Genomic DNA, 12,277 nt, shown 5'->3' with positions numbered 1-12,277 from the left:
GTCCCTTGCATGTGAATTGTTTGATGAAATTCCTTGAGCTTTCATCAGCATTTTTTGAGGGCAGATTTGAGGAGGGTTATTACAGTGGTATCAGAGCTTTCTTACAAAGTGTTTGACGAAATGTCAAACCACTGAAGTATAAAGATTTTTTGGTGTTTGAAGAAGTTATAACCTATTGGGGTTATTACATCTCCACCGGCGATAATTTCCTTCACTCTTCCTGGTGCTCCTATCGCTGGCACAATATTTGTTACTGTCGATCTGAGCTGAGGCATTGTAAGAAGCAAATCATTTATCTTGACCCGTACCTCTGTTTGTAAAAGAATTCGTACAATGTTTTGTTCCACAACGTTCCTTGCAGAGGTGTCAGTGGTGTCTTTCAGCTGCGAGGTCTTCACTTGCGATGCCTTTTCAATCTCTGCCCGTGGTTCCTCAAATTTCCTCTTTTCTTCCGCCGAGTCCGAGTACTCTTTTGCTTGCCTCCGCGTAATTGTCAGAACCTCTTCTTCATCCGTCCCGACAGTGATCGAGTTTACTCCGGATTTTGGGCACTTAGCATCTTCATGGTCGCCGAATCCGCACCATCTGCATAACAATTTTGGTATGGTTGAAATTGTGCACTCCTGGGCAAAGTGACCCCACAAATTATAGGTCAGCATTGAACAATCGGCCGTCCGTTCGCATCATACTGAATTCAATTCCTCCCACCATTATTATTGTTATTGTTCGCATCATTGTTGTTTTGCCCGCATCTATTATTCTTGTATCCTCCGGACGTGGCACCCTTCGTGCTTGTATTTCTGCTCCCTCCAGACGCGAAAGCCTCCTGTGCTAGGAACACCTATTGAGGGCCTCTGGTTTTCATATTGAAGGGGCATTCTTTTGTGGAATGTCCCATGATCTGACGGATGTCGCAAAACTGGTTCTTTGGACAGGAGCCCTTTGTGTGACCTTTTGCCATACATTCCGTGCACCATAATTTGCTTCCCTTTGTTTCTTTCTGCATGTTCTTGAATTATTTCATCATCCGGATCATGTCCTTCTGGAGGGCTCGAACCTTCTTCCTGCTATTTTCCTCATCGCTACTTTCTTCATCCAAGGATGCATTGTCGTCTGACTCAGAGGAGCTACTCTTCTTCTTTTTCGTCTTTTGCTCACTCTCCAGGTTCAGTGCCCGATTGTACGCTTCAGTGTATGACGACGGCAGCCCGATCTTCATTTTCTTTTGCAATTTCGGGTGTAGGCCTTCAATGAACCACCTTTTCTGTAATCCATCAGCTGGCTTATTCTCCATTTTGTTGATCAAGTCCTTCAACTTCCTGGCATAGACTTGGACTGTTTCATTTTTCCCTTGTCTTGTATTGTATATTTCTGCTACAATTTCGTTGTCGTCGCGGAGTAGTTGAAATTCCACCGTAAACTCCTTCTTAAGGTTATCCCAAGTGGTTATGTTTTGGGGATCTGCATCGGCAAACCAGTCGATTGCAACACCCCGTAGGGTGGCCGAAAACTGCCAAACCCATTTGTTTGTATCGGTTATGCCATTTGCCCTCCAAATTGTTTCCCATGTTTTACAGTGTCGGATCGGATCGGCCGTACCATCACCATCAAATTTTGGCAACTTTTCTTTTGGTCCTGCCATTGCTACTGGATTTTGCGCACGGCCCTTGTTCAGTCCTGCAACACTGGCGCTATTCACTCCCACACCGGCGGGCTGTACTCCCACACCGGCAGTCTGCACTCCCACACGGGAGGACTGTTCTCCCACACCGGCGATCGGCACTCCCACACAGACGGATTGTTCTCCCACATGGGCGAACTGTTCTCCCACACCGGCGGTCTCAACAACTGCGAACATTGGTGAAGAAGGATCCTCTGAAGTTGTCCCTTCTAGAAGTGTATCCTGGACAAAGAGTTCACTCCACGCTCTTGCTCCCTCGACACTCCAAGCTATGCAAGTCGATTCTCTTCCGTCTGGATTCTCTTCCCTCGACAAATACAAATTCAAAAACTCCTCCCTTGCTTCTTCCACCAACTCCACCCGCTGTCGAGTCTCCTCTAACAATTCCTCCGCGCTTCTGTGTCCGTCAGGAATCTTCTGAAACCTCCTGCGTTCTGCCTGCTATGCCAGAATTAAATTTTCTTGCATAGTACAGATTCCATCTTTTCCCTTGACCTTATTTCAATCCTTGTTAACCTGATTTGGCATTAATCTTCATTCCTCCCACCTTCTAGGTTCATGGGGCAACGGAGCCAAATGTTTACCACAGATTAATTAAGAAATGCACACAGATAATGAACACGAACAGCAACAACAGTACTCCTTTATTCGCATATGCTAGCAGATTCCATACAATGCATAAGATGATTTACAATGTACCCAGACGGGGTATAAATACTTCATGACGAACCTTCCCGAAGGGGCCATCGGCTACATACAATGTGTCTGCTACAACTATTTACCGACGACGTTGACTACAAAATACAAAACCTCCAATGGCATAACCCAGTCGGCTACTGAATGCAAAATCTACCGACGACAATTACATACTGTAATCTCTCATAGCACAAAACCGCCACAAGAAGCTACAATCTCATCATACATTATGAAATCCCTAACCCTAAGCCATTTTATAATAGCTTTTTGCCGCTTACAAAATTAGAGCTACAATAATTCATCCGATAGAAAAAATTAGCAATCGATGCTTTAAACAATAATAAAGTCAGTTGAGCATTCCTGGGGCTCTGCCCCAAAACCCCGCAAAGGTTGCTGCCCCTTGGCCCCATCTTGGAGATGTTGCCCCCAAACCTCTGTAGAAATAATCTCGGGGGAAACCACATCAAATAAAGTGTGAAAAACTAACCTCTGAGTCTGATTAGGCTCCACATGACGACATTTTTGGATGTACTGAAAGAGTTTTGAGGTCTCAAGCTCTAACTCGTTCATACAAGGCCAAACCCTAAGATAGGCCTTCTTACACTAAACTAGGCTAAGAAGCAAATAAATAGCTTCAATCCTTCTCAAATGGATTCATCCAACATCGATCTTGCTCCTAGGGCTTGCCTTGGACTTCCCTTGCCTCCTTCAACCATTGGATTTGATTTATCAATCTAATCCTGCAAGATTTCATTCACTGTTACTCCATTTTCCTAGTCGGGTTATAATAGAGCTCTCCTAGGGCATGAGTTTAAAAATCACAAACCGAGTCTTCTGGTTGACAACCAAAAGAAAAAGAATGTACATAGGCCCTACTTAAAGACCTCCAATGGCCATTAAATTCCTACGGTGGAGTTTCAAGATAGAGCCATTCTTTTAGATCAAATCCCAAATTGACCAGTGAACAATGAACAGTAGTTCTATTTGTAATTTGGAAAACAAAACTGTATAAAACCAACACCAAAGCACACAATGCAAGAAAATAAGTTAATCTAACTATGTACAAGAAACTCGAAGATTCAATCCATTACGAAAGACTTGCTCGTGTTGCAAGGTGATTGTAGAAGTTTTTCTAGAAAACTCTCATTGTAAATGTATTGCTCCAACTTCAAAACACCTTCCAACCTCCATACAATGTTTTGATGGACCTTAAATATGGTTATGCAACATGTTCCAATTGATTTTAAACACCATTAACTGATTGGGCAAGAGATGCATAATCTTACCAAATGTTGTCAATGCAACATTGAAAAGTTCAAAAAGTAGTTATGGCAACTTTTCGCAACTTATGCAACTTTTGACTTCTCCTTGCAAACTTACCACCTATTGATGCAAAATGGCGTTCTAACACCCCCTCGACATGTTTACTACTAAAACATAACATTCTATGCAATTTTGTACCATCTTCCACACTATGCCCACTAGACATAACAAGACACAAAAGCAACCAAACACACCTATTGAACTTTCATCTAGTCCTTATTCATGCCTTGACCTCTACAAGGCCATACAATCCAAAACTTGAGGGTTATTGCATCAAGACCCTAGGTGCTCCTACACCAAATACCCTAGTTTGCTCTAAAAAGTATGTGACTGGATAGATTGTCATAAATAAAATAAATACTAATGACATCAGACTCAAATAAGCCCATGGAATTTTAAAAGACACCTGTTTCACTTCATGGGTTCTCTGGAATCCCCTTTGGTATAAGGCATCCTCATATAGTACTTCACTTAATATAATAGATAGTAATACTATTCTAGCCTTTTCAAAAGGAAAAATGAAACAAACAAATAACAAAACATATGTATAGTAAGGGTAGCTAATAAAAAATTGTATGAGAGATACATTGCTAGAAATTTCATCGAAAAACAGAATGCAAACAAGATAGTTCAAAAGAAAACAATATTTTATTTGACAAGTTTATAATAAATTGAATTTTGGTATTTAGCCAGCTTAACACAAAACAAAGTTAAAATCAAATAGGATGAAACTAAAATTTAAATATAAAACACTGACTTATCACTTGCTGAGCCATAGGCCTGATCAAGACGCAAAATTTCTGAACGTACTTTACTTGAAATACCATCAGCTCCAACTAGAAAATCAAATTCAACTTCAATATCATCCGTACGAACTTTACCTGAGAAACAAAACAAGTCTTATACCATCAGACCTTGACACCTCTTTAAAAATGCAGAATCTGAAAAACTACAGATGATATAGGGTGAAGATATAATTAATATGGAACCCGACTCAAACAAGAACAAATACATGTTTGCATTTTGAGCTCACCTTGATTGTTAGTTTCAGTATCCCTGCTATACGTCTGATTGCAGGAAAATTTGGCTAAGCTCTTTTTGTCATCTATTGAAGAAAGCTCCCATCCAAAATAAAGAGTGAGATTCTCAGAAACTCTGTGAAAAACCATGTCTAGCTTCAGTGTGGAGGACAGCTACATATCATTATAACATAAAAAACAATTTAATCTGCTGCAGTAATTTTAGCTATTCGAACAGCAACTATTGTGATTACAAAAGCTATTGTATTCAGAACCACTCAAGCTTGCCACACAAACAGAGACTGTTTAATACACCCCATTTTAGGTCCAGCCAATATCATTTATTGTCATTTTCACTAAAATTCGCATTACTTCACATTCTGTATGTCATTTTAAGGGGTGTACCTTTGAAGAAGACTGCGCTGCAGAAAAGCCACTAATCCATTGCGGCTTGCTACATAACTTTGTATTCCAGGTCCACTGTAATAATCCATTTTCATCTGTAACAAGAAGAAACATCCAGAGTAATGACCATTTAATTTGGGATTTTAAACTTTCCTTCCCTTGGAAAAGCAAAAGTATTTTGCTGCCAGTAGCTAGAGAGAAAATTAATAAATTAATAAATATAGTTACATGAATAGAAAACATAAATATTAAGTTCTGCCTCCCATTCCTGTTCACATAATGCATTTTAACACTAGTTTGTTCAAATTAATGACACTATCAGTGAATTCCTCAAATATTTCTAGAGAAAGGACAGACATTTGTATTGCTCACATTCTTCCCTACTTGTTTTGGATTCTCTTTGACCCTTTGTACCTAGTACAGCAATTTAGTGTTCAAATGGTGTGTTCATGTTCAAAAGTAGGTATCTATTTTGAGCTTGATCCAAACCTAAATCCCATTCCCCAGTGCATTCAAACAATGTTGATGTGCACTTTATGACCCACCAACAATAGAACAAAATATCAAGATGTCTTATCCTCTCTTTATCAAAGTCCCTTGTATGCTCAGATTGCGAAAAGATCATATGGTTGACTCTAAGGTTCCTTTAGTGTCAGGTCTTAACAGTGGATAAGTTCAACTATTGATGTAATTATTGTTAATCACAAGGGGCCTAACGGTTGTGTATTGAAGTTGTTCAGACCATGCAAGATGTGTGAGCCATCGAAAGATGTTGCAATTGAGTAAGGGTTTTTTTGGAATTTTACAATTATGCACAAAGCAAAGGGAAGAAGAATTTAGGAATTCTTATCTAAACCTAAGGGAAATGACAATCATGGATAGTGCTTTGATAGACAAATTCCACAATAACCGAGCTCTGCTTCGCCAAGTTAAACTATAACTATGCAAGAACTGGTGCAATCTTCAAGGGGATATACAGATATCCCAAGCCATCTCCAAGCATTCCTGACGATTCTCATAGGGGAAAGTCGTTTCTAAACAAAAGATCTACACTATCACTCCACTTTCTGAGGCACGGGTTGGGGGTCCATCTCAGATTTGGTACCCCGAGTGGGGGAAACCACAATGAAGGAGTTGACGAGCTGGTCGGACTAGGACCTCTAAGGAAGGAGCCGTTGCAAGAAATGGTCTTGGTGTCTCCGTATCTCCTGGAGGTAGAGCGAAAGGTGTCTCTGGTTGGTGTATGTGAAGAAAGTCATGAGGAACTGCACCTCACAAAACAAGCAATAGAATCTCCCTCTAATCTCACAATATGGAGGGCAATGAAAAATGGAGTCTTGGTCTCTGGAACACCCAAGTCACAAAGATGACAAATCTTTTCTTCTTTGTCCAAATGGTGGTCAAACTGAATCTAAAGCTAATGGTAGCCCACCTCGAAAGAATCGAGAGAAATGCAAAGAGAATGGGGCAAACTACAAGACAGGCATGTGGGGCACACAATGACCCCATCCTACAGTTGTAATGTTCCATTGTTCGGCTACCCCACTGGAATAGATTTGTACAAGTATAAACCTGATGAATGTCAGGGTAAACTTCCCTATTGCACATAGAAGGATCTTGAAAGAGGCTACACATACAAAATGAGGTCGTACGGTAACTGCTAGGAGGCTGGCAAATTGATGGTCATACGGTAAGGTTGTTGAACATATGATGGGGAGAATGGACAAACAAATAGGTCATATGGTAGTCCATATAGGAAGTAGCAGAGTGGTAAGACCGTGGTGAGGTATTAGGAGGTCGTACGGTTGATCTTGATGGTCGTACAGTAGTCTTGGGCCACAATGGATGAAGTCGTATGGGATATGTGTGAACGGCGTATCGTATATGTGTGGAGGTCATACGATTAGTTTGGAGGCAATATGAATTAGCTTGGAGGTCGTACGGGTGTATAATGGTATTTGCATGGAGTGTTGTGACCAGCGAATGGGGTACGGAAGAAAGAATGACTACAAATCTACACTTTAATCTATAATCTTGAATTCATCAGATAATGCCAAACAAGAATAGAGATTTGAACACAAACCTTCAATTAATATCTACCCCAAGATGGTGCTCCAATTTGCTAGATCCGAGCAAGGTATTGCAGGCAACGGAATAGGGTGAGGGTTGAATCCAACCGAAATCGGATAAGCCAAGTAGAGAAGATCTTTCACTTCCAAAATGGCGAACAATGGAGAATCCCAACAGGAATTTGTAGTACAAAGAAATAATCCAAATTGCATCCCTGCGAATACCTACAAGCCATGCTTAAATACCCGTCGAGAAAACTCTTCAAGGGTGCACAAAGATAGCCGATGGCTACACTTAGCTATGGAAACAAAACTAAAATGGGTCCGAGATATTTTAAATCAATCGGCCCATTAACAAAGATTTGATTAATAATCTATTTTATGATGGGGATATTACAGTCCTCCCAACCCAAATTTTGCTTGTCCTCAAGCAAGCACAATGCCAGATGCTAAAGAACGTGCTCGCCTTCTTACGTTGCGTCATCCAGCGTCAAGTGTTTCCAGCGTACCAAATACTCCTTCATTGTTTGGTTCCGCAGGGTCTTCTCACATACTTCAATAATCTCAGTCGGTTCCAATATGAACTTTCCTTCTTCATTGAGTGGCAGAAGGTTTGAAGCTACCGTAACGTTCTATCCCATGACTTTCTTCAAGCAGGAAACATGGAAAACGCTATGAATACGGCTCTCCTCCAGAAGTTCTAGCTCGTAGGCGACTTCACTAATACAGCGAACTACACGATAAGGGCCATAAAATCATGGCTTCAGTTTTTCTTTTCCCTTTTCATTCAATAAGGATTGTCAATATGGCTAGAGCCTAGGGTAAACCAAGTGTCCTACTTCGAAACTCCTCTCTATTTGGTGTGTGTCGATGTACATCTTTTGTTCATTCTGCGTTCGTTGTAAGTTTTCCTTCAGGTATCTTAGGATGTCATGTCCCTCTTGAAGTCAGTCCCTCACCCTTGGTGTGCGATTGTCTCCTAGAACTATGTCGATCAAGGAAAGGGGTTCGTACTCATATAGAGCTTTGAATGGCGCCATCTCAATGGACATGTGGTATGTGGTGTTGTAACAATATTCCCCTAGGTGTATTCATTTGACTCACGCCCGTTGTGTCAAAACATAGTTCCGAAGGTAACCTTCGAACCACTTGTTCACAATCTCCGTTTGTTCGTCTGTTTGAGAGTGGTAACTAGTACTTGGTGACAATTTTGTCCCTACCAGCCAAAACAATTGTCCAGAAGATACTGATAAATCGCCCATCTCGATCACTAACAATGTTTCGAGGTAACTCGTGCAGACTAAAGATTTCTCTAAAAAACAAATCGACAACTTGTGCAGCCTGAAAATCTGAGGGGATGGCGAAGAAATGTGTGTATTTTGTCAGTCTATCAACCACCACAAAGATACAATCCTTTCTGTTCACCCTAGGAAGTCCAGTTATGAAATCCATTGGGATACTTTCCCACTTCTGTTCTGGAATTGGCAAAGATTGTAGTAACCCGGTGGGTAGAGTATGTTTCGATTTGTTCTGCTGGCAGACTGCTCACTCTCTCACATACTGCAATATGTCTCCTTTAAGCCCTTTCCATGAAAACCTCTCCTTAAGACGTCTGTAAGTTTTGAGGAAGCCCAAGTGTCCAGCCAAGGGTGAATCGTGTACCTCCTTCAAGATTTTATGCTTCAATTTGGATTCCAGGACTAAATATATCTGATTCTTATAGTAAATGATGTCATCCACCTCTTTATATCGATCATTCTGGGTGTTGCCATCCATTAGCTCACAGGCAAATGTGTTTTTGGAATATTCTACCAACAAATGTGCTTTCTAGTCAGCTGAAATCTCGATCAATAAGCAGATAGCGAGTTTCCTGGACAAAGCATTTGCAACCACATTTATTTTTCTTTCGCAGATTCAATGTCAAAATCAAAAGCCCATCCTTGCTTACCCATTTTTGTTGCCTCTTGGTCAAGTCTTGTTGCTTTAGAAAATATCTCAAACTATTGTGATCCATATGAACGACAAACTTGGCACCCACCAGATACTGTCAAAACTTGGTTAGTGCATGTACGATGGCCAACATCTCTTTGTCATAAATAAAATATAAGCATTCTATTTGCGTAAGCTTCCTACTCTCATAGGCTATGGGGTGTCTATCTTGCATCAGTACTGCACCAATGCCTTCTCCAGATGCTTTGCACTCCAAAATGAACGGTCGAGTGAAATCATGTAATGCAAGTATGAGACAAGTGCTCATTGCCTCTTTCAACTTATCAAAAGTGAGTTGCGCCTTTTCATTCCACTGGAAAGAACCCTTCCTTGTCAGATCCGTTAAGGGTATGCTAAGCTGAGAGAATCCTTTGACGAACCTCCGATAATAATTGCACAGTCTAAAAAATCCTCGCAATTCCCTGAGTGCTTTTGAGGGAGGCCAATCAAGGATAGCTTGAATCTTGTCCTAATGAACTTGAACTCCATATTTACTGACAACATCCCCCGGTACAATATTTCTGTCATACCGAATTCACACTTGGATTGCTCAGCGAACAAAGATCGATCCTTCATGATCGTTAGGACTTCATCCAAATGCTTCAAGTGCTCTTCCCATGTCCTACTATAAATAGGAATATCATCAAAAAATACTAGTAAGTACTTAAGCAATTGTTTGTTGAAGATGCAATTCATGCATGATTGGAATGTAGCAGGTGCATTTGTTAATTCGAACGGCATAACTAGGAACTCATAATGCCCATGGTGACAACAAAAGGTCGTCTTTTCCATGTCTTCCTCCCTCATGTAGATCCAATGGTATCCAGAACAGAGATCTATTTTCGAAAAATAGACTGTGCCATGTAAATTATCTCACAACTCATCTATCCTTGAAATGGGATATCTATTCTTTATTTATTTTTATTCAATACACAGTAGTCCACACTCAAATCAAATAGAGTATTTCTTAGTGGAGGAGTCACAGTCAGAGGAGGAGAAATAGCACTCTGATTCAGAGGAGAGTAGCACTCTAGAGGAGAATGACATTCCCAAGGATGATAGGTCGTTGGCACGGTTGATGGCGGCTCAAAAGGCGATCACATTTAAGGTCAGGGGTGCTATCCAGGGGCAGAAAGTGATTTCTCTCATTGACACTAGGGTTACACATAACTTCATTGAGCTACAAGAAGTTTACAAACCGAGGAGCATGCTAGGTTTAGAGTCATGGTAGCTAATGGTGACAAATTATTATGCATTTGGAAGATATCTAATCTTCACATCAAGTTTGGAGATGGCTATGAGTTGGAGGTTGAGTTCTATGTAGTAGACATGGAAGACTATGATGTCATCCTTGGCATGACATGGATGGCATCGCTAGTTGAGTTCACACTCAACCTAACTCAACCTAGCAAAATTGGAGATGAGATTCCAGCATAAGGGCAAAACTGTTGTACTCAGAGGACTTTCAGATGGTAGTTGCAAGGTAGTCTCCTTGAGGAGAATGCAGAGACTTTTTTGGCATAATGACATAGAGTGGGCAGCAGAATGTTTCACTATGCCAACTTCACGAGACCTACAGGGGAAGAGTCAGCCACCAGATATCCAGGAGGTACTTGACAGGCACACTAAAGTATTTGGCAAGATCCCGCATGGGGTTCCTCCTGACAAGGGGATAGAGCATGTTATTGAGCTTGAGGAAGGAACCAAACCAGTTATGTTTACTCCCTATCGTCAATCTAAGAAACACAAGGATGAGATAGAGAAGGTAATTAAGGAGTTGTTGGAGATGGGGCACATTAGGCCTAACAAAAGCCCTTTTGCTTCAACAATAGTTTTGGTAAAGAAGGATGGGACAATGCACATGTGCATCAATTATAGGGCACTAAATAAGATAACAATTAAAAACAAATATCTCATTCCTAGGATTGATAAGTTGCATGGGGCATGCTTCTTCACCAAAATTGATTTACGATCCGGATACCATCAAATTCAGATGAGAGCAAAGGACATCGAGAAGACAGCCTTCCAATGTCACTATGGCCACTTTGGGTTTATGGTTATGCCATTTGGGCTAACCAATGCACCCGTTACATTTCAGAGTTGTACGAACTAGGTATTCAGGAGGCAATTGAGGAGATTCGTCTTGATCTTCTTTGATGACATCTTGGTCTTCAGTAAGACTTGGGAGGAGCACTTACAACATCTAGAGGTGCTATCTATTCTGGAGAGAGAGTCGTTGTATGCCAAGGAATCTAAATACAAGTTTGGCATGACTGAACTCATTTACCTTGGGCATATCATTAGTGTAGATAGTGTTCAGGTTGATGCCAAAAAGATTCCAGCTATTGTGGATTGGCCTACTCCCACAAACCTCACACAACTAAAGGATAGGGGCAATATTGATGTAGGAGAGACACCCCATTGCTTTTGAGACTAGGAAGCTCCAAGGAGTTGAGAGGAGTTATTTCTATCTACGACAGGGAAATGTTGGCCATAATGCATGCGTTGGCCAAATTCCGATCTTATTTGGTAGGTGGGCGTTTTATGATCAAGACTAATCACAATAATATTAAATACTTCATGGGCCAACATGATCTTAATGACCGGCAGTAGAAATGGGTTGCCAAATTGCAAGCTTATGACTTTGACATAGAGTTTGTCAAAGGTAAGAAAAATGTGGTGCCTGATGCTTTATCTGGGAGACCTCACTTATGTGCTCTGGCAAAGGTTTCAGGAGATTGGAGAGATGGGATTGCAGTAGAGTATGCAAGAGATGATTGGGCTTTTGGGATAGTTGTGGGCACCACTCAGGATGACAGGTATGTGACGTTGGATGGGTTGATCAAATTTCAGGACAGGGCTTATTTGATCCCTACATCACAGTTTAGAGAGGAGATTTTGAGGGCATTTCATATTGCACCTACAACTAGGCATCCAGGGGTCTTCAAAACCTACAGGAAGATCCAGAAGTGATTCTCATGAAGAGGGCTCAAGGATGATGTTCAGAGGTATGTCAAAGAGTGTGTTGTTTGTTAACAAAATAAGGGAGAGCACACGTTTCTTGCAAGTTTACTACAGCCCTTGCCCATTCCAGA

General features: G+C 41.0%; 1 protein-coding gene across 3 annotated transcripts in view; it reads right to left on the bottom strand.

The window, feature by feature from the left end:
* Positions 1-12,277, bottom strand: part of LOC149570711 (uncharacterized) — a 277,096-nt gene that overhangs the window by 122,272 nt on the left and 142,547 nt on the right. For all 3 annotated transcript variants that reach the window (XM_089823243.1, XM_089823244.1, XM_089823242.1), the window contains 3 exons: positions 5,125-5,219; positions 4,734-4,855; positions 4,458-4,581 (listed from right to left, as the gene is read on the bottom strand). In XM_089823243.1, the coding sequence (XP_089679369.1) occupies positions 4,458-4,581; positions 4,734-4,855; positions 5,125-5,219 (341 nt within the window). The remainder of the gene's footprint in view (positions 1-4,457; positions 4,582-4,733; positions 4,856-5,124; positions 5,220-12,277) is intronic.

This window comes from Cupressus sempervirens, chromosome 3 (assembly GCF_028749045.1).
Source record: "Cupressus sempervirens isolate cs-2001-9-10 chromosome 3, ASM2874904v1, whole genome shotgun sequence".
NCBI lineage: Eukaryota > Viridiplantae > Streptophyta > Pinopsida > Cupressales > Cupressaceae > Cupressus > Cupressus sempervirens.
Note: the sequence above shows the minus strand (reverse complement) of the source record. Positions and strands in the feature narration are given on the sequence as shown.